The 23,097-nt window shown below is 41.0% G+C and overlaps 1 protein-coding gene across 1 annotated transcript; it reads left to right on the top strand.

Annotated features, from left to right (window-relative positions):
• Positions 1–12,493: 12,493 nt before the first annotated feature.
• On the top strand, positions 12,494–17,254 carry LOC126625908 (uncharacterized). Its single transcript, XM_050295029.1, has 5 exons — positions 12,494–14,512; positions 14,685–15,447; positions 15,527–15,682; positions 15,757–16,256; positions 16,330–17,254. The coding sequence occupies exons 2-4, from the start codon at positions 14,685–14,687 to the stop codon at positions 15,981–15,983; spliced, it is 1,146 nt and encodes a 381-aa protein (XP_050150986.1). The 5' UTR covers positions 12,494–14,512; the 3' UTR covers positions 15,984–16,256; positions 16,330–17,254.
• The last annotated feature ends 5,843 nt before the right edge of the window (positions 17,255–23,097 follow it).

Here is a 23,097-nt window from a genome sequence, read left to right as displayed (position 1 = left end):
ATTTATTGAAAAGGGCTTAAACTTTAATATAATAAATAAATAAATAAACTTGAATTTTAATGAAAATGACAAAAGTTTAACATAATACAAAAAAACAAAAACTCTCCCTCATTCCCTTACTCCACCGTTCTTAACCTCTTTCCCTCTCTCTTCCCTCTTTCACATATTCCCATCAATTTTCTCTCCTTTCACCTCACCCATACACAATAACTTTCTCTTATATGTCCTCTCTCTTTTTACCTCTCCACTCTCTCATGTCACTCTACTCTCACTCTATAAAAAATATTTTTTTATTTTTTATTTTATTGTTTGTTTATTTGACCATTATTTCATAATTTTTTTTAGAATAAACTAAATAATAATATTACAAGACCAAAAATAAAGATAATTTTCAATTTTTAGTTTTATTAATACTAATACTATCACCATTTCTTAAATTGAATATTGACTATTTCTTAAATTGAACACTATTTCTTAAACTAAACACTGACTATATCTTAAACTGAACACTAATACTATCACTGTTTCTTAAATGAACACTAAATATTTTGTAAACTAAACACTGACTATTTCTTAACTGGCCACTAATACTATCACTATTTCGTAAACTAAACATTGACTATTTCTTAAATCGAACATTAGTACTTTCACTATTTCATATATTAAATACTGATTATTTCTTAAACCGAACACTAGTACTATCACTATTTCGTAAACTAAACACAAATTATTTCTTAAATCGAACACTAGTACTATTAGTATTTCGTAAGGGAATTGTTATTAGCACTCCAAAAATCTCATTCTACACTCCAAACTTTCTATATTAGGAAAGAAAAATATACTTGTGAGGAGTGTAGAATGAGAATTTTGGAGTGCCAATAACATTTCCTTTTTGTAAACTAAACACTGACTATTTCTTAAACCCGAACACTAGTACTATTACTATTTCTTAAACTAGTACTATCACTATTTCGTAAACTAACACTAACTATTTCCTAAACCAAATACTAGTACTACCACTATTTCGTAAACTAAACACTAGCTATTTCTTAAACTGAACACTAGTACACTAGTACTATCACTATTTCATAAACTAAACACTAACTATTTCTCAAACCGAATACTAGTACTATCACTATTTCGTAAACTAAACACTGACTATTTATTAAACTGAACACTAATACTTTCACTATTTTTTATCTGAACACTAATTATTTTTTAACTGAATACTAGTACTGTTTTAGGTTCAAACCATTGCCCTATTATCATCCAGTGTGATCGTTGAATGACTGCTGGTCGAAAGTTATTCTGCTTCGAAGCTTTTTGGGCGATAGAGAAGGAATGCAAAAGGTTGGTGTTGTTGGGACCATCTTTGTGGTGGTGATGCACTGGATCGATGGAAAAAACGGATCAATGATTGTCGATCTCAACTCATTATGCGGAGTAAAAGGAAATTCAAAATGAGGAAATAGGAAATTGTGGAGCTTATGTCCCAGCTTGGGAGCTTCAAAAAAATTAGGGAGCATATATTGATGAGATTCATGAGAAGACAAATTGATTGATATGTTACTGGTGCAGGAGGAGAGTTTTTGGCAACAAAGGTCAAGGGTTAAATGGCTTCGTGAAGGAGATGATAACACCAGGCTTTTCCATCAATCCACCATGCAACGACGGGGGAGAAATCATGTGATGAAACTTAAAAAAGAGGATGGCAATTGGGAGGAGCAGTTGAGTCGGGTAAGGAAGCTGATCGATAAATATTTTCTAAATCTCTTCACCTCTGCAGGGATAAGGGAGTGGGGACCAATTTTAAAGTGTGTAACTCCGTCGGTTATCGACAACATAAACGAGTCCTTGATGTCTTTAAGCTCGGATATGGAAATTAAAGATTAAAGAAGCAATGATGCAAATGGGCGGTCTCCAGGCTCCGGGACCTGATGGCTTCCAAGGTGTGTTTTATCATTCTTTTTGGGAAAGTATTAGAGATGAGGTTACTGCTCTGGTTCGGATGCTAGAATTAGGGGAGGTTAATCCTCACAGACTCAACACAACTCACATTGTGCTAATTCCGAAAGTTCAAAATCCGGAATCTGTTTCCCAGTTCCGACCGATTAACTTATGTAATTATTCTTATAAGATCTTGGCAAAGGTTTTGGCGAATCGGTTAAAACCATTGCTTCCCAATCTCATTTCTCCTATGCATAACGCTTTTGTCAGGGGTCAACAAATTCAAGATAATGTTGGGATTGCTCACGAATTATTCCATTTCCTTAAACTAAGGAAAGCAAGAAGCAAGTTTGAGCTTGGCATCAAGCTGGATATGCATAAAGCGTATGATCGGGTGGAGTGAGATTTCCTTGATGCAATTATGGAGAAGATGGGGTTTAATTCTAGTTGGCGGAAGCTTATCATGAGGTGTGTGAGCTTGGTTAACTTTGCGATAATTCTTAATGGGCAACCGAGAAACAAGTTTGCTCCTTCAAGAGGTTTACGACAAGGGGATCCTTTATCTCCTTAATTGTTCCTATTGGTCAGTGATGTTTTCCCAGGATGATTCAATTGGTGGTGGAGCGAAAGCTTTTGGAAGGGGTGAAGATGAAACCGCATGGTTCGATAATATCTCATATTTTCTTTGCCAATGACACACTTATATTGTTGAAGGCCACTAGAATGAATTGTTGCAATTTGGTCAAAATCATAGAAGATTATTGTGCGGCTTCGGGCTAAGCAGTAAATCTACAAAAATCGTGCATTTTCTTCAATGCTAATATGCCAGTGGCACTGCCGATGGAGTTGGGACAAGTTCTTAATATGTATGTGGTTTCTGATCCGGGGACATATCTTGGTGTTCCTGCCATGTGGGGAAGATCAAAGCGGTAAGGTCTTACTTATGTCAAAGGCAGGAATTTGCGAAAAATACAAGGATGGAAACAAAACACTTTCTCTCTAGTGGGCAAAGATGTACTAATTAAAACGATAGCTCAAGCGATTCCGGCATACCCTATGAATTTTTTAAATTCCCGACTACGATGTGTAACGAGTTAGACTCTCTGATGTCTGGATTTTGGTGGGGGCAGTTGGTGAGGAGCGGAAAATTCACTGGGTGTCTAAGAACATTTTGGGTCTCTCTAAGCAGGATGGGGGTATGGGGTTCAGGAACTTTAATGATTTTAACGATGCCTTACTTGCAAAGCAATGTTGGAGGCTGATTCAAAACCCAAACTCTCTATAGGCATTGGTTCTCTAAGCTAGATATTTTCCACATTGTTCTTTCCTTAATGCTCAACGGGGGAATAGGGCCTCTTGGGCTTGGAACAGTCTTTTGGTGGGTAGGGATCTGTTGATGAAAGGATCACACTGGCAAATCATGGAAGGGCGAAATGTTCAATTATGGATGGATAGGTGGCGTCCCTCACTTCTGTTGGGTCATCCAATGCCTAGTGAAGAGGTGTCAGTGAGTAGGGATACCAGGTTGGTGTCTCTCATCAGTCCTACTTCTCATTCTTGTGATATAAGTTTCCTTCAACCGTTCTTGTCGGTGAAGGAAAAAGGTGTTATATTGGCGACACACATTGGGGATCTTAGGAGAGGTGATCGACTTGTTTGGCCTTCCACCAAGAATGGGTTGTATGTGGTCAAGTCTAGGTATCACTGGGCAAGGTCTCTGCAGGGTTCCCCGGTGGATCAGCGGCCCTCCTCTTCCCGCTCTCTATCAAGACTGATTTGGAAAATTATTTGGAAGTTGAGAACCCCCACCAAAACTTCGTAATTTTATGTGGCGAGTTGCTCATTGTGCCCTGGCTACGATGGAAAAATCTATTTATACGAAAATCAACCCCCTCACCGAAGTGTCCGATAGGCAACAGTCATGAGGAATCTATTGAACATCTCCTCTTATTATGCCCTTGGGTAGAGACTATCTGGTTTAGTGGAATTCTTAATTATAAAGTTGATAGACATGAGATTTCTTCATGGGTGGATTGGTTTCATTCCATTGCTACTCGGCAGTTTGGGTCTAAGGATGAGCATGGCATTTTGCTTTCTCATGTTGCATTTACTTGTTGGCATACTTAGAAAGCGAGGTTCAATTTTTTATTTAATCAAATTCCAATTCAACCTACCTAGGTTCTCCTTGCAATTTCAATTCTACTGGTGTGTTCCTTGAAGTTACTAGTGATCCTCCTATTTCCCTCCTAGCTATCTCCACAGTGGATGCTCCTGCAGCCCTTTAGTCCCCCCTTTCAGCCCTCTTCCTAAAGGTTAATGTTGATGCTAGTGTTGGAAATGTGCCCTAAAACCAATCATGTGATGATACTTTGCGGACATTTCACATGTTAAACTAATCTAGTTTAATATAAAGGGCATAGATTATTGTTTGAGCCGTCTCATATAAATGTTATATGCTTAAACGATAAAGTCCAAGGAATATGTGATTGGGAGAATGCAATCTAATGAAGTTAGATTCATGAGACCATTCTTTCGTAGACACATCATAAATGTTCCTGATCATAGGATTGTCAATTGGGCATTGACAGTCCATCAAGATCGGTACGTGCTATGTCTTCTCTCAGGAAGAGTGACTAATCTCGAGTCATTGGTGTGTGCGACATCAAGACAAGTACGTAGGTGCTCAGTAGAGAATGAGTTCACTGAACGCGATCAACGAAGAGTTCTCATACTCATGTCACATGAGAACTCATGGTTGGGATAATGCAAAGTAGTCCTTTGACCTGAGTCATCACAATTGTCTTGTGGTTAAGTCCTTGATCTTTGATTATGTCAAACGTCATTCCATTGGAGTGTCCACGGCATCGTTGGGGTTAAGCCACTTAGCCATGGAGGCAAGTGAATGCGCAACAAGGGATCTCTAACCTTCAAACTGTTTGAGGGAGAATACTCTATGATATGATTTAGAATCTCTGGCCAGAGTATGAATGAGATTTAAAAAAGTCGTTCTAAATCACATTCAAGGAAATCATATAAGCACACGAATCACATTGGATAGTAGACATGAATGAATAAACTATCAAACCAAACAATGTGGTCAGGAGTATTAGATTAGAGAAAGACCGTATTGCATTTGTAATCCCAAACTGAATAGGTTTTCTCCACCTCTTCTGATTAGCTTGGGTAACCATGATATGCTGCAAGGTGTCACTCATGGTTTGTGGAAGCCCTAAACGTGTGTAATCACTAAAGGGAGAATTGAAAGTAAGTTTCAATTCACAATCGATATAAAATGGTTTTAATCGCCCACTGCCTCGCTAAAAGGAACCTAATGGATCGCACACCGTGTAAGGTGGAGATTGAAGAAACAATGGAGATGAGTAAGAATGATTAAATGGTTTAATCATTTATTTATGGCAAGGATTAATTAATATGTTAATTAATCAAACGAATAAGTTCGTTAAAGACCTCGGGATAGTTTTGGACCTTAAGGCCCAATGGGCTTCGAACGTCAAGCCCATTAACTTAAGTTGTATGACAACTTAATGAATAATGATTCACAAAGGCCCAATTAGTCTAAAATATCCTAATGGCCGGCCATGATGCTAAGGGTAGTGAACTTGGACTTATTTACAAGTTTGCCACTCAAATGAATAAAGGTATAAATATGACTTTATAGCCTAAAATTCATTAAGGGTTTGTTTTGGAGAAAATTGGAGAGAACATGTCTCTCCATTTCTCTCTAAAGAGGCCGGCCACCTTGGGGGTGCATCTTGCAATCCCACTACTCCAAGGTCACTCATTTCTTCTCCAATCTCTCCTTGGTGAAGAGACTTAGAGGTTCCCTATTTTGGGAACTTGGAGAAACCTATTCATCCATCCAAATCCATAGATTTATTATGCAAGGAATGAAGGCCCTCTCTTTGGGTGATTAGCCTTTGCTTATGCAAAGAGGAATCTACAAAGGTACAATTTCAACTCACTTTGTTTTGAGTTGAGTTTTGGTTCACCAATCTACTAGGCTTTGAATTTCTTGGTTAAAGTTTTGTTTTTAAGTGCATGCAAGCATGATTCCGCCTTTAATTGTTAATTGCATGCTTATTGATGTTGCTTAAATGAACTTGTTTTCACAAAATATTCCTTCAGCTAGCTGGTCGGTTTCATCGTAGAATGGTTTTGTGGGGATTGTGATTAGAGGTGCGATGGGGAGGTTCGTGGTTGCGGCAAGGTATGCGGTCCAGGCTCCAAATGCAGCCACGGTCGAAGCTTTGGCTATTTTGAGAGAATGTGAGCTGGCTGCAGCTTTGGGACACCGTTGGGTAATCATTGAATCTGAATCGAAGGATTCAATTTCATCCTTATCAACTTCGTTGGAAAATGGCAGATAGAAGGCCCTTCCTACCTTATTGACTGTTAAACAATTAAGGGAGTCTTTTCAGGGCTGTCATTGGTCTTGGGTTCCAAGATCAGCTAGGGGTGGGCATAAAAACCGCCAAACCGGAAAACCGAATCGAACCATGACAAAAAAAATACCTTAAAAAACCCCGTTGACCAAAAAAGTCAAAATCGAAACAAAAATCTGGAAATATTAAGAACCGGAGGAACCGAACCGAACTGCTTTTAATATAAATTATTGTTTTATTATTATTTTTATATAAAAAAGACATTTTTCCAAGAAAACCATGTGCATAAGCCTAATATTTTCTTCACTTCTCTCCCCTTCCTTTATTGTTTTATCACTTTTCTCCCCCTACATTATTTTTTCTCCATTCTTTTCCAGTATATTATGCATTATGTACATTTTAGTTTTAGTTTAAGATCTACACTTTGGTCTTGATATGCCTTTCTATCTTTTGATTTATATTTATATGCACACTTTCTATCTTCCGGTCAAAAATCTTAAAGATCTAGTAATGGAACTCAAATTTACTTGAATTTGTGGTTGAAATGTGTTGATGCACAAAATCAGTGAGGACTTTGGTACAACAGAAAGTGTTAAGTTTGTGACCTTCGCTAGATTGCTCCAGTCACTAGTATGAATAAGTATGTAAATGGATAGAGATATGGAAGCAAACACAAGATGTACGTGGTTCACCCAGATTGGCTACGTCCACGGAGTAGAGGAGTTCTCATTAATTGTGAAGGGTTTACACAAGTACATAGGTTCAAGCTCTCCTTTAGTGAGTACAAGTGAATGATTTAGTACAAATGACATTAGGAAATATTGTGAGAGAATGATCTCTATTTATAGAAGAGAGTTTCTAGTTTCATTCTGACATTGACACGTGTCGTGTTGTGATTGGCTTCTGATGTTGACACGTGTCATGCTATGATTGGCTTCTGATGTCGACACGTGTCGCACTGTGATTGGCCTCCTGGTTGTAGGGAAACTCTTCTGGGTCCTTGACGGTATAACGTTGACCGGTGCTCAGTAGTTTCGAGATTGGTCAAGTATGGTACAAACAGTGCTCCCCTAAGTTCCTGAGTGAGGGAAGCTCCTCGGTTGGGGACTTGCAAGATCCAAGCCATTGAGTAATCATGAAACTTCTAAGTACCGAAGTGTGGTATCATTTTCACTTGCCTTATCTATCTCATACGTAGATGTGGCATCTTCTCTTAAAGTACTTTTCCTTCATCCAGGGGTGGTATCTTTAACCGATGAAGATGCACAAGGTAATGTATCAATTTCACTTGAAGCTTACTTGTAGTTTCGGGCTTGGTCAAGTGCGATACAAAACCCTATAGTAGGAGTCCCCCAAGTCGCCGAGCTAGGAGATTTGCCGAAAGAGGTAACAGATAAGGTAAGCAATCAGACTTCCAAGCAAGCAACCTGGATCGGAGGTTCGGCTTCGGCTTCCGGTTGATTGTTCTCCTTCTCCTTGTGTCGTAAATAGCAACAAGGATAAGGAGAAGCAAATGGAGAAGAGATAATATGAGATACTTTTTCTTTTGAAGAAGTAACTTTCCACAGGCTTATTCTTGAACTGGGCTGGAGGGTTTTCTGGTTTCCTCCAAAGTATAAGGCCGACTCAAGAATTTGAGGGTCAAAACAAGTCCATCAAATCAAGAGTGTGTTCGACCTTGATGATATGGGATACTTTTGCTGTTGACGAAGTAATAGATGAATCGGCATGTGTTTTGTTGCGCTTGTCTCCAAATGCTTTCTTGTATCCTTCTTACTTACCCTATCTGTTCCTCAGGCAGATGTGGTATCTTTTCAGGATGCATAAGATGTTGAAGACGAGTACTCGAGAGCAATGCGAGGTAAGTAATCAGGCAAGGGGTTCCAAGCAGTCAGTTCTTGACTGGAAGCTTGATTCCAAGTGCTAACTGATTGCTCTCTTTCTCCTTGTCTTGTAGGTAAGAACAAAGGCAAAGGAAAAGACAGGGAAAAAGCATGATATGGGATACTCTTGCTTTTGACCCTGATGATATGAGATTCTCTTGCTCTGGTGTGGCTGGTTTTCAAAGGTATTATTGAGGGGGAAGAAAGCTGAGTATTTCGAGAGGCTTCGTTAGGAGTGCCCTCTCAGATATGAGGAAGGGTTGAGCATTTTTACAGGTCTGCCTATCCGTGGAGGATGGAGGTCAACATATATAGGAGTCTCCTTAACAACAAGTAGTAATGTTATTCCTTTACCCTTCTTGGTCGTAGCAATGTAATGGGAGCTGCAAGCTTTACGTGTTTTAACTTTGTCAAAGCACTTTGAAAAAGTGGTATGTGGTATCTGGAAAGCTGATGTTGCGTGTGAAGATTGCAGACAAGCTTTATCCAAGGAAATCTGGCTCTCAAAGTTCGGAGAGCGATACCTCTTCAATTTTCGAACAAGCAATCCTGTCGGGGATCTGGCTCTCGAGATTCAGAGAGCGGTGCCTCTTTGATTTTTGAGAAAGCAATCCTGTTAGGAGTCTGGCTCTTGAGATTCGGAGAGCGGTGCCTCTTCGATTTTTGAGAAAGTAATCCTATTGGGAGTCTGGCTCTCAAGATTCGGAGGGCAGTGCCTCTTCGTTTTTTTAGTAAGTAATAATGTTATTCCTTTACCCTTCTTGGTCATAGCAATGTAGTGGGAGCTGCAAACTTCACATGTTTTAACTTTGTCAGAGCGCTTTGAAAAAGTGGTATGTGGTATCTGGAAAGCTGATGTTGCGTGTGAAGATTGCAGACAAGCTTTATCCAAGAAAATCTGGCTCTCGAAGTTCAGAGAGCAGTGCCTCTTCGGTTTTTGAACAAGCAATCCTGTCTGGGATCTGGCTCTCGAGATTCAGAGAATGGTGCCTCTTCGATTTTTGATAAAGCAATCCTGTTAGGAGTCTGACTCACTACAAAAAAAGTAGTCATTACCGACGAAGATTTTTCGAGGGCCCAAAAAAACCGTCGTAAAAAGCACATTTTGCGACCATAAAATATGAGTCGTCGGTAACATGGCATGAAACAAATTTGTATTACCAACGCACATGATATCCTCGGAACAAGTCTCAAGTTTCGTCGGAATTGCACTTTTGTTTTGCAGGAAGAATTGGCGCCAGTTGTATTAACGACAAGTAAAGTTCTTATCGGAAATAGAATGGTTATTTCCGAAGGTTTACTCATGTTGATGAAATTGATTTAGTATTTTCGAGGGAAAAAAAGTCCTCTTGGTAATGTTTTTATAATTTTGAGGGAAAAAAAAGTCCTCTCGGTAATGCTTATATAATTTCGAGGGTGATTAGTTGTTGTCGAAAGTAATCATATTTTTCCGACAAGATTTTTTCTTTGTCAGAATAAATTTTAAGGCATATGGTTTTGTTGGAATCAATTATTTACTAAAGGTCACATGTGTCATTTGAATATTCTTGAAATAAGTTTGATGCTTAATTTAAATTCTACAATAAATAGATCATATAACTTAGAATACATATGGAGAAAATTGGACCATTAAATTAAAAATAAAACCATTGAGCAAAAAAGTGTATAACTTAATATAGTATTCTATGATAAAGAAATAATTTGCATGCCTTTGTTAAATCATAACATTTGTCATTGACATTGAACAAAGTATAACCACATCACTTCCGCAACTAAATTTTTAGATAAAAAAAAAAACACAATCAAAATGAGAGCTTATCCCACAATTTCATCATCTTCGTCATCATTTTGGTTGGCTTGAATACCCCCATGCGCCTTTTCTTCTTGGTATGGTTCATCATCATCATCCACATTAGGCATCTCATAAACATTTCTAGGCTTCGTTTCCACCACGTAACTCCAAGCCTTAGTTTTAATCTCTCTCACATAAAAAGCTTGGGTTGCTTGGTTTGTCAGCACAAATGGCTCTTTAGTATTCAACTTGCGAGTTGTATTAATACTAATTATTCTGTAATGATCTATCTTATAACTTGTTCCTTTTCGCACAATGTCATACCACTCATAATTGAACAATACATCTCTATTGCCTTCTGTGTAACGAAGCTCAACCACGTCTTTTAATACTCCATACCAAGGCACACTATCAATCGGATAGCAGTGTCTCTTCGATTTTTTAGAAAGTAATCATGTTGGGAGTCTGGCTCTCGAGATTCGGAGAATGGTGCCTCTTCGATTTTTGAGCAAGCAATCTTGTTGGGAGTGTTTTCTCGAATGTGAGTAAAGGTTAGGCATTTTTGCCAGTCTGCCTTGCAACGGAGCACAGAGGTTGACACACATTAGGACTTTCTAGTTATCAAGCAATGGGTTGTTCCTTTACCCTTGTGGGTAATAGTAGGGTAGCTGGATCTTCAAAATTTATGTGTCTAAACTTTGTCAGAGATCTTTAGCAAAGTTATCTGCGATACCCGAGGAGCTGATGTTGCGTGTGGAAAGTGGTGTCTCTTCAAAATCCAGAGAGTGGTGCCTCTTCGATTTTTGAACCAACGGCCATGTTGCCCTTTCTTTTATAAGGGCACCAATTGTGTGCAAGAAGTACATTCAGAGAGTTATTGCTTGTAGGAATTCTCCCCTTACTTCAGAGATTTATTGCACCTCATTTCTCTTTCATCATTTCTGAGAATGTCTGGCCCATCCGACCGTCATTTTGACTTGAACTTTGGTGAAGAGGCAGCAATGCCTTCTTAAGACAACATATGGCGCCCATCCATTTTATCTCCTACTGGTCCTCTTACCGTTGGGGACTATGTGATGAAGAATGATATGACCGCTGCGGTGGTGGCCAGGAACCTTCTCACTCCCAAAGATAACAGACTACTTTCCAAACGGTCTGATGAGTTGGCTGTTAAGGATTCTCTGGCTCTCAGTGTTTAGTGTGCAGGTTCTGTGTCTAATATGGCCCAACGCCTATTTGCTTGAACCCACCAAGTTGAATCATTGGCTGCTGAAGTGATAAGTCTCAAACAGGAGATCAGAGGGCTCAAGCATGAGAATAAACAATTGCACAGGCTCACACATGACTATGCTACAAACATGAAGAGGAAGCTCGACCAGCTGCAGGAATCTGATGGTCAGATTTTACTTGATCATCAGAGGTTTGTGGGTTTGTTCCAAAGGCATTTATTGCCTTTATCTTCTGGGGATGTACCGCGTAATGAAGCTCCAAATGATCAACCTTCAGTGCCTCCTCCTTCTGGGGTTCTGCCTAGTACTGAGGCTCCGAATAATCACCCTCTGGTGCCTCATCTTTCTAGGGCTCTGCCGACTGCTGAGACTTCTCATGCGCAACCTTTATGAAGGCTCCCTCTTGTTTGTTTATTTTGATTCATGTATATGTACATATTTGTAACTTATCGGAGATATCAATAAACAAGCTTTGCTTCATTTCAACGTATTGTGTTAAATACACCAAGGCCTTCTTCACTAAGTTCTTTGAAATTTTCCTTTTGTTGAAGCTTGTATGTTGAAGCTTTATGAGTGAAGCGTGTAGGTTGAGGTAGTGCTCCCTTAATTTCCCGAGTGAGGAAAACTTCTCGTTTGGAGACTTGAAAAATCCAAGTCACTGAGTGGTCGTGAGACTTCCGAGTATCAAGGTGCAGTAGCATATGGTAGGAGTCCCCCAAGTCTCCGGTCGAGGGAGTTGACGAATGAGGCATTTCCTTTCTAAGTGGTAGCCCAAAACTCCTTCTTCATATATATTTGTTATGAAAGTTGTTAGGCCCAAAGAAGAGGAGGCCTAGGCAATTTTTTTTTATTTTTTTTTTCGAAATTTTTTTTTCGACTTTTTTTTTCGAATTTTTGAATTTCCGAATTTTTGAATTTTCAAATTTCCGAAAAAAAAAATTAAATATATATATATATATATTAAAGCTTTGTAGGTGAAGCTTTGTTGGGCACCATGAATTGATTTTGCTTCACACTATCTTGATCAAGATAGTGTGAAGCTTTTGTAGGTGAAGCTTTTGTGTTGAAGTTTTGTAGGTGAAGCTTTTGTGGGTGAAGCTTTTGTGGGTCAAGCTTTTGTAAGTCAAGCTTTTGTGGGTCAAGCTTTTGTAGGTGAAGCTTTTGTGGGTCAAGCTTTTGTAGGTCAAGTTGTGGGTCAAGCTTTTATGGGTGAAGCTTTTGTGGGTGAAGCTTTTGTAGGTCAAGCTTTGTTGGGCACCATGAATTGATTTTGCTTCACACTATCTTGATCAAGATAGTGTGAAGCTTTTGTAGGTGAAGCTTTTGTGGGTCAAACTTTTGTGGGTCAAGCTTTTGTAGGTGAAGCTTTTATGGGTCAAGCTTTTGTAGGTGAAGATTTTGTGGGTCAAGCTGTTATGGGTCAAGCTTTTGTAGGTCAAGCTTTGTTGGGCACCATGAATTGATTTTGCTTCACACTATCTTGATCAAGATAATGTGAAGCTTTTGTAGGTGAAGCTTTTGTGTTGAAGTTTAGTAGGTGAAGCTTTTGTGGGTGAAGTTTTTTGGGTCAAGCTTTTGTGGGTCAAGCTTTTGTGAGTCAAGCTTTTATAGGTCAAGCTTTTGTGGGTGAAGCTTTTATAGGTCAAGCTTTTGTGGGTCAAGCTTTTGTGGGTGAAGCTTTTATAGGTCAAGCTTTTGTGGGTTAAGCTTTTGTAGGTCAAGCTTTTGTGGGTGAAGCTTTTGTGTTGAAGCTTTTGTAGATGAAGCTTTTACATTGAAGCTTTTGTAGGTGAAGCTTTAGAGTTGAAGCTTTGTAGGTGAAGCTTTAGAGTTGAAGCTTTTGTTGGGTACCATGAATTGATTTTGCTTCACACTATCTTGATCAAGATAGTGTGAAGCTTTTGAGAATTTGTAGTTGTCCTCCATTGATGAAGCTTTTGTGTTGAAGCTTTTGTGGTTGAAGCTTTTGTGTTGAAGCTTTGGAGTTGAAGCTTTTGTTGGGTACCATGAATTGATTTTTCTTCACACTATAGTGTGAAGCTTTTGTGAATTTGTAGTTGTCCTCCATTGATGCTTTTGTGTTGAAGCTTTTGTGTTAAAGCTTTGGAGTTGAAGCTTAGTAGGTGAAGCTTTGGAGTTGAAGCTTTTGTTGGGTACCATGAATTGATTTTGCTTCACACTATCTTGATCAAGATAGTGTGAAGCTTTTGAGAATTTGTAGTTGTCCTCCATTCATGAAGCTTTTGTGTTGAAGCTTTTGTGTTGAAGCTTTTGTGGGTGAAGCTTTTGTGTTGAAGCTTTGTAAGTGAGGCTTTGGAGTTGAAGCTTTTGTTGGGTACCATGAATTGATTTTGCTTCACACTATCTTAATCAAGATAGTGTGACGCTTTTGAGAATTTGTAATTGTCCTCCATTGATGAAGCTTTTGTGTTGAAGCTTTGTAGGTGAAGCTTTAAGGTTGAAGCTTTGTTGGGCACCATGAATTGATTTTGCTTCACACTATCTTAATCAAGATAGTGTGAAGCTTTTGAGAGTTGTAGTTGAACTCCTTTGATGAAGCTCTTGTTTGCACCATAAATTGGTTTTGCTTCACACTGTCTTAATCAAGAGTGTGTGAAGCTTTTGAGAATTGTGGTTGCCCTTCATTGATGAAGCTCTTATTGGCACCATAAATTGGTTTTGCTTCACACTGTCTTGATCAAGAGTGTATGAAGCTTTTGAAAATTATGGTTGCCCTCCTTTGATGAAGCTCTTGTTGGCACCATAAATTGGTTTTGCTTCACACTGTCTTGATCAAGAGTGTGTGAAGCTTTTGAAAATTGTGGTTGCCCTCCATTGATGAAGCTCTTGTTGGCACCATAAACTGGTTTTGCTTCACACTGTCTTGATCAAGAGTGTGTGAAGCTTTTGAGAATTGTGGTTGAACTCCTTTGATGAAGCTCTTGTTGGCACCATATATTGATGAAGCTAATATGTTCACCTCCTCCCTTTTTTTTTTTTTTAAGGGGGAGAGGGGGTGCTATAAATTTGAAATTTGAAAACTCCCTAGCTTGTGCGGAAGTCTGAAGACTTTCCATGTGGGGTTTTCTCATGGTTTGAATTTTGAATTTCGAATTTCTTTGGCCATGTTGAACCCTATAAGAATGAGAAGTTTTCACTCTTTTCATTGTCTTCATTTGCTCATTTTGTAGTGATTTTTGGAGATAAAGTGCTCTTATAGTTGAGAGGGATTCCGGCATTGCTTTGCACCATCTTCAGGTTGGTAATCTTCTCCACTAGATCACATGCTTTCATTCTTGTTGAATTGTTTGAGTGTTCATGTATTTGGTTGAGAACATAATGAACTGATTGAGCTTTTCTCCACCCCCTAGGAATTTCCTTATGTTTCGATCTTTCATGTGGTGATAGAGTTTGTTTCTATTTGTTGTAGATGTTAGAGTTTGGAAGTCCTAGTGATGGGGGCTCCCTTAACACTAACTCTAGGTTTGAGCTTGCAACGTTGGAGTCTTCAGGACCTTTGTTGGAGTCTTGTACAAAAAATTCAAGATTGGGTGATCCTCGCAATTGCCAAGCCTTAGCCAATATTGGTTCTTCCTCCTTAATGTCAGTGGGTGAGGGGGTTCTTTGTGACGCCATACCCATATTTCACTTTGAGTTCACAGCAGACAATTTAGTGCAAAACTTGTTAGATAGCGAAAAGCAGCTTGAGGCCCTAAGGCAGTCATGTAGTATCCCCCGTAGTGTAGGAATGCGTTTGGTGCATCATGAAGAATTGTCCTCTGAACCACCCAAAGGTCATGTTATGTTCTATACCCAGATATTATTGACTTTAAGGGTGAAGTTGCCTTTGCACCCGTGGTTGCAACAAATGCTATCTTTCATTGGATATGTGCTTGGGCAACTCTACCCTCGTTTTTGGGATACCTTGATCAGGTTTTATATTATTTGGATGGAATGTGGGTTAGGTGAGCCTTCCTTTCATCAATGGCGCTACTGCTATAAAATGCGCCCGGTGAAAGCATGCACTAGGTATGCCGAGTGTGCATGTTGGAGTGAGAGAGAGCGTATTGTCTTTGGTAAGAAAAAGGCGTACTGCACTTGGAAAAACCTTTGGTGCTTTCTTTATAATGATTGGGAGTATGTTAAAGGTGTCACGCCTGAGCGACGTGTTCCTACTCACTTCCAGACTGTAGGTTGTAATGTATCCATTGTTTGCATTATTTGCTATTTGTTGTGATTTTCTCTTGCTTCTAACATTTTTTCTTCGTGCAGTGACGCGAGGGACCATCAAGCTGTCTGGACGGGAGCTAGCTGACATAGAGAAGGTGTTGAGGGTGCCCAAAGAGGATAGACATTTGGGCAAGCTACGACCCTTATTTCGAAAGTACGGTTTCCAGCCCCTAGTGTCAGAGTGCCAAAGACGAGCAAGTAAGTTATGTCTTTCATTTCACCCCCTTTTCTTTTACAAAGTTGCATTCCTTACTTTGATTTTTCTTGTTCAGTGGAGAAAGTGGGAAAGAAATGGGAGACTAATGCCAAGAAAGGGAAAGTACCCATGTTAGTTCCCGTAGACGACATTTTGTTTCACAAGGGAGCTCGTAAGCACCGGGTGAGGCCAACCCCTAAACTTAAGTCACAAGAGGAGGTCATCAAGATTGCTACCTCAAAAAAGGCTGAAGCTAAGGCTATCGGGTGTGCTGCTACCATAGCTGCAAGGGAGGAGAAATGACTGTTGCCTCCTCTTCCTACCATCAATCCCATATTTCCTCCAACCATGGAGTCTACTGACCAAGAAGGTGACCCTAGCTGTAGCCGTAAGAGAAAGTACAAGGAAGAGGTTGGCAGCATTCATTGGAAGGACTTGAAGGTTGACATGCAGCCAAGTAGTTTTAGGTATGTCAATAATTGCCTGGCAAGACGTCGATCCACTATTGATGAGCTTGGTGAGCCGTTAGATGAAAACGAATCAGATCGTGACTGAATGATGAGGCTATCTTCTTATGTAAGTGTTACTTTGTCATTTCTTTGCTTTCTCCCCTCTTTTTCCTGGTAATGACGATTATCTTGTCATGTAGGTCATGACCGAGTACGATGACAGATTACGAGAAGTCGAGCGGTACAAGGTAAAGTTTAAAGAGAATAAGCAGCTTGTGAATGACGCCAGAAAAACAAGCAAAGCTTTGGCTGATGCCATCCACCTTAAGGATGAAAACTTTGAGAGTTTGAAGAGGCGGAATGGTGAGAACGTGAGGCTCAAGAAACAATTGGAAGCGACTAAGGAACAGTTGGAGACAACCATCCTTGAGGTTTCCAAGGTTAAAGGGGAGTTGGATAGTACCTTGGTTGAGGTTTCTAGGCTGAAAATGAGTATCCCAACTGAGAGGGATGCTGCTGTGCAGAAGTTCTTAGGTTCCCAGGCCTTTCACGATGCTTTTAGACCTCACTGCATCCGAGCGGCTAATTATGAGAAAAGGAAATGGATGGCCGTCCTTGAGCATTTACGACAATGGAAGCATTATCCGAAAGTACCGTGATGAGATGGATGAGTACCGACAAAAGGGTGAAGCCTTCGTCCTCTCAGTTGATCCTAATAGTGATGATGACTCTGATAATTAGGCTAGTATCAGTGAGCAGTCTCAAGAGAGTGAGGATGGTCCTAGAGATGCTGAGGAAGGTGGTGATGACAATGGGGTTGAAATGCAGAGTGATATTGTCAGGGGTTCGGCCTCAGATGAGGATAACTCGTAGTGCCCTATCTTTCTGCATGTACTCTGGATGTACGAGTTTGTTGTTTGTGTGGCATGTGCCATGTACTCTGGATGTACTAGTTTGTTGTTTGTGTGGCTTGTGCCATGTACTCTGGATGTACTAGTTTGTTGTTTGTGTGGCATGTGTCATGTACTCTGGATGTACTAGTTTGTTGTTTGTGTGGCTTGTGCCATGTACTCTGGATGTACTAGTTTGTTTGTGTGGCATGTGCCATGTACTCTGGATGTACTAGTTTGTTGTTAATTACCAAGTATTTGCACTATCATTGATGAATGCCTGACTATGTTTGAGCAAATCCTTTGTTTAGATATAAGCCATAACTTGGATGTACTAGTTCTGTCCAGTACTGTTTGTTTATTTGTATAGTCTTATTGACATATACTTAGACTTGATTTCCTGTTGGAAGCATTCATGTCGAAGCTTTTAACTCGAGTGTTTCATTGTTAGGAATGTAAGAGGATTAGGACCGAGTTGTCTAAATCGCCTCTTTATTGAATTCATGCCAAATAGTCTTCGTTACATAGGATGCCGAACGGCTGAAGCTTAACACTTGTACAATGTGAATTTACTTGTAATAGTACTTCAAGTGATCAGCGTTCCATGGATGGCCAAGGGTCTTGCCATCGGAGCTTCCAAGCTTGTAGGAGCCAAGGCGACTGATGCCAACAACTTCAAACAGTCCATCCCAATTTGGACTAAGTGTTCCTTCACTCGGGACTCAGTCGCAGAGTAATCTTTTCTTCAATACACAGTCCCCCACTTTGAAAGAACGAGGTTTGACCCTAGAGTCATAGTAGTTGGAGATGCGCTGCTTGTAGGCGACATTCCTCAAGTGAGCCTGGTTTCTGTGTTCCTCGACTAGATCTAAGTTGAGGGTAAGTTGTTTGTCATTTTTGCTTTGCACGTAGTTCTGGACTCAGAATGTTGCTTGCTCAAACTCAGCTGGGACAACTGCCTCTGTACCAAAGGCAAGTGAGAATGGGGTTTCTCCTGTTGATGTCCGATACGAAGTGCGGTATGACCAAAGAACTTGGGGTACAAATTCTGGCCAACAACCTTTAGCCTTGTCCAAGCTGGTTTTCAAAGTTCGCTTGATTATTTTGTTGATGGCTTCAACTTGTCCATTAGACTGATGATGAGCTGGGGAGGCAAAACATAAGTTGATGTTGAACTTAGAGCAGAACATCCTAAACTTATTGTTGTCGAACTGTCGCCCGTTGTTAGTGACTATCGCATTGGGAATGCCGAATCTGCAAAGGATGTTCTTCCATACGAAGTCTTCTATTTTTGCCTCAGTAATGGTTGCCAAGGGTTCTACTTCGGCCCACTTTGTGAAGTAGTCAACTGCAACGATTGCATAGCGGACCTTGCCCTTCCCTGCAGGCATTGGGCCGATCAAATCCAGTCCCCATTGAGCGAAGGGCCAAGGGTTGATCATGGAAATGAGCGGCTCGGGAGGGGAGTAAGGAATAGTTGCGTAGCGTTGACACTTATCACATGAGCGGGATATTCTGATGGCACCTTGGTGGAGTGTTGGCCAGTAATATCCTTGGCGAAAAGCCTTGTGTGCTAGGGATCGAGATCCAGCATGATCTCCGCAGACACTTTCATGTATCTCCCGAATGACAGTTATCGCATCGGGAGAGATGCCTGGCATGTCCTCGTATGACCAGGCGAAGACCTCAGTGTTCTTTTGCAAAAAAGAGATCAATGCCAACCGAATGGGTGGTGACAAGGTGGTACCAATCTTCACCATGCGATCCGGATAATCTTTTGAGATAGAAACCTTCTCCAACTCTTCAGCGGGTTGTGCTTGCTGGGTGAAAGAGTCATCTGAAGAATCGTCAGGTTGACTGTTGCCACCGTGAAGATCCAAGTTGGCTTCGTCTGGGCTGGTCTTTATGACTTAGTCATGTATATAAAGGGTTTCCTTAGGCACATGCAGGTGTTGTTGCTTGACCGAAGTGTTGTAACATGATCGTGCACTAAGTTGATCTCCTCTGATGTAACCATTGCCATAGAGGGTTGGAAATTTCATCAACAACATATGTGTGGATACCATGGCCTTGAGATCATTGATGCATGTGCGTCCGAAGATGACATTGTATGTCGTTGGGCAATCAACCACCAGGAAGTTAGTGGTAATGGTAGCTGTGTAAGGGCTTGTACCAATGGTGAAAGGTAAGTGTATGCTCCACAAAGGTTGCACAATATCACCAGAGAAGCTTATCAGAGGGGAAATCGAGTGGTCGAGCAAGTGTTCATCTACCAGGATTCGTCGTACTTCAAAGTTGGCTATGTGAGCTTCCACGATCAGTGGATCGTTGTAAGGGTAGATGATACCTCTTTCTTCCTCAGGGTAGAAACATATTGGATCCCAGTTAGGCTTTTGATACTTACCTCCCCTGATGTCTTCCACGTGAAACACTTGGTGGCCAGGCCTTAAAGCTCGTTCACTATTTTTCATGGCCCTGTTGGAAGATTTAGATATGGGTGTGCCACCACTTATGGAATATATCACATTTACCTGGGGTTGGTTACGGTTACCCCTTGGAGGGTGAAGGAGGAATTAATCAATTTTTCCTTCACGTGCCAAAGCTTCAATATGATCACGAAGGGTGATACACTTCTCGCCGTCATGGTCGTTATGCTCGTGGTAGCAACAAAACATGCCCGTGTTCTTCGTGGGCTTGTAATCCGGGTGCCTCGGCTTTGGCTTCGGTATCAAGTGTGCTATGCTGGGGTAAATGGCCACACATGTGGCGTTCAAAGGTGTGTATGCCTCATACCTCGGGGTAGGGGTTATCCTGACACGTGCTTGACCCACTGTGTTGACTGCCTGGGGTCGGGGATTATCATGGCGATAACCTTGGTTATCGCGGTAGTGTGCCTTACTCTTTTTACTAAAATGAGACTATTGAGGATGGAAATCTCTCCTTTTGCCCTGAGATTGATATGTCTGTTGACTTGGCAAAGTATTAATTAAGGCAGGGGGAGGCACCGCTACCGTTTGGAAGGTCGAGGTCTCCACATTTGGTTGGATCTGGCTTCCACTCCCTACTTGCTGATAAGGGGTGGTTGTAGGGGGTTTCCCTTGATATGTCCTTGCCTCGACGGAGGCATGGTTGTAAGCCTGTGTCATCACCTCAGAGTAAGTCTTCCAAGTGTTGGCATTGATCATGTACTTAAAAAAACAATCACGTAGGCTTGCCGTGAAAGCCTTGAGAGCGGTTTTGTCATCTGCCTCAGCACAGCGAGAATACTCATGGCTGAAACGACCAACACGTAATGACTCATCCGGCTTCTGGTGAATAGTGTACAAGTCATCTGTAGAATGCAAGTGATCGGTCTGGAAGATGTGTTGAGAGACAAACAGTTTCCTTAGTTCGTCAAATGAGTATACTGTCTTAGGTGGAAGACAGCAATACCAGTTTAGAGCTCCGCCAGAGAGGGTGGAGGGGAAGAGAAGACATCGCTCTTCGTCGGTGTGCATCTGATATGCCATGGTGGACTCAAAGAGGTTAAGGTGTTCAATTGGGTCCTCCTTTCCAGTATAGAGTTGTAAACCAAGCTTTTGTTTTGTCTTCGCTTGAAGGGGGTGTCAAAGATCCTCCTTGTGAGAAGGCCAGGCCTGGGTTGGTTCCAGTCAGGTATCTCGGCCTGACGTTCGGCCTTCAACTTGTTTACTTCCTCAATGAGCTGTAGGACAAGGGGGTCTTGAGTGGAGTCATGTACCACTGGGATTTTCTTTCGTAAGTCTCCGTCGCCTCTTTGAAGTAGGAAAGTTTGAGCAAGGGCGTGTGATTTTTCCTTGGACTCGCTGTACTAACTTCTAGGGCGAGTCTGTCGGAATACCTCAGAGTCCCATGTACCTTCATGTTCCTCTAGGACATGTCGTTCCTTCCCTAGATTGGCAGCTGGCCTGGGTCGTGGGAGGGGACCGAGTCTTTCAGAAACCCTTGGGTCATTGATCTTCGAGCATATGTGAAGGGGATTCTCTCGACATTGCTTTAGGAAGTCTCGGCAGTCACGATAAACGGGTTTCGATCCTTCCAACCCTTCTGCAAGGAGGTGTCTGCCTCCACTTCTCTTGCTTCGGGTCGAAACAGCTAGATTAAGAGAAGTCTCATGTTGATCAATGTTTTTATGATTAGCTCGCACCTCATCAGGGATATCCATAGGGGCAACAAGCTCTCGTGTTTGAGTACGCATAGTTTCGTGGAGCGTCTCAAAGAATTTCTCATACTGCTCATGGAGGACCTCATTCTTCATTGCTATCTTGTTGTTTTGAGCTTCTAGCTCATCGACTTTAGCTTGAAGAGCAACCCTCTTTCCTTCCATCTTTCGTTGCTTCGCACTAAGTGCAAGAGGGGTGTCATTCTGTGTGATGTGGCTTCCTTCGCTCCCCATGTTGGAAAGGGATGCCTGGTCAAAAGAGAGTGTACGAATGGTGGAAACCAGCTTGACAAAGCTGAAGAGAGTGGGAATAAGTGTCGTTCCCACAGACGGCGCCAAATGTTGATGCACAAAATTAGTGAGGACTTTGGTACAACAGAAAGTGTTAAGTTTGTGACCTTCGCTAGATTGCTCCGGTCACTAGTATGAATAAGTATGTAAATGGATAGAGATATGGAAGCAAACACAAGATGTACGTGGTTCACCCAGATTGGCTACGTCCACGGAGTAGAGGAGTTCTCATTAATTGTGAAGGGTTTACACAAGTACATAGGTTCAAACTCTCTTTTAGTGAGTACAAGTGAATGATTTAGTACAAATGACATTAGGAAATATTGTGAGAGAATGATCTCTATTTATAGACGAGAGTTTCTAGTTTCATTCTGACATTGACACGTGTCGTGTTGTGGTTGGCTTCTGATGTTGACACGTGTCACGCTATGATTGGCTTCTGATGTCGACACGTGTCGTGCTGCGATTGGCCTCCTAGTTGTAGGGAAACTCTTCTGGGTCCTTGACGGTATAACGTTGACCGGTGCTCAGTAGTTTCGGGATTTGTCAAGTATGGTACAAACAAAATATGTGTTTGGTATTAGAAGTAGAAAATTAGAAAAAAACAAATATATAATTTTGGTTAAAACCGTAAACCGGCATGAACCCAACTGGAATCGTCATGAACCGAACCGTACGATTTTAGTAATAAATTTAAGTAGAACCGCACCGAACCGAACCGTTGAAATTTTTCGATTTCGGTTCCATTTTGAGGGCCAAACAGGATCGTGCCCACCCCTAAAATCAACCAATATGGAGGCGGATACTTTGGCATCGCAAAGCAACAAGGAGATGTGCAATATCACTTGGGTCAACAGACCTCCATCTTCGTTGGTTCATGTACTCAATAAAGATGGCTTACCTTGTCCCCTTTGAACTATTGTGGCAGTCGAAGGGGCGATGCTTGAACTCGGTTCTAGTGTCTTTCTCCCTATCCCCTTCGCTGCTTTGTTTTTTGTTGCTTCGTTGCTTGTTGGCCTTGGTGTAGGCTTTCTTTATAGCTCTCTGGCATCTTTGCCCAAGTAATATATTTCCAATTTCCCAAAAAAAAAAAAAAAAAAAAAAAAAACAACAACAGCACTTTCCTTCCTTATCTGAATTAGCCTTTTTCTAAAGCACGCCATACAATGACGTAGTACGATTCCATCCTTTCCCATTGGCCTTAAGAATCTAAACCATACAGATGTGGATTGATATTAACTATTCATCTTGGTTTATATACCGGATGAATGCAATAATTGGCATGGGTCACGTCCCTTACTAAATATTAAGCTTCTTATCCACAAATATCTCCTTTCCTTTTTCCAAATACCCAAACTTGAAACTACGACGTTTTACAGAGTTGTTTGTCGAGCTTTTTGATACAACAATGTTGGGGTTGGGGTTTAAGCGAAGCCACATAATGCCGCAAAGATAATAACTGGTATCGTACTCATCATGCATTAGAGTCAAACCTAAGATCTCTCACTTACAGAAGAATACTAATAAACTATAAGTTTGTAGATAACATCTGTCACGTATAATATATCAAACATCGGAAATGCACTAATGACCAGAAACACGAGTCA

This window comes from Malus sylvestris, chromosome 6, assembly GCF_916048215.2.
Source record: "Malus sylvestris chromosome 6, drMalSylv7.2, whole genome shotgun sequence".
In the NCBI taxonomy this organism is placed as follows: Eukaryota; Viridiplantae; Streptophyta; class Magnoliopsida; order Rosales; family Rosaceae; genus Malus; species Malus sylvestris.
The sequence above is the reverse complement of the archived record's forward strand: the minus strand, read 5'-3'. Positions and strand labels throughout refer to the sequence as shown.

Excerpts from the sequence above, each read along its gene's own strand:
- LOC126625908 (XM_050295029.1), top strand. The coding sequence starts at position 14,685 with ATGTTAGAGTTTGGAAGTCCTAGTGATGGGGGCTCCCTTAACACTAAC. Across the intron at positions 15,448-15,526 it reads TACTCACTTCCAGACTGTAG|TGACGCGAGGGACCATCAAG; the intron begins GTTGTAATGTAT and ends TTCTTCGTGCAG. Across the intron at positions 15,683-15,756 it reads AGAGTGCCAAAGACGAGCAA|TGGAGAAAGTGGGAAAGAAA; the intron begins GTAAGTTATGTC and ends TTTCTTGTTCAG.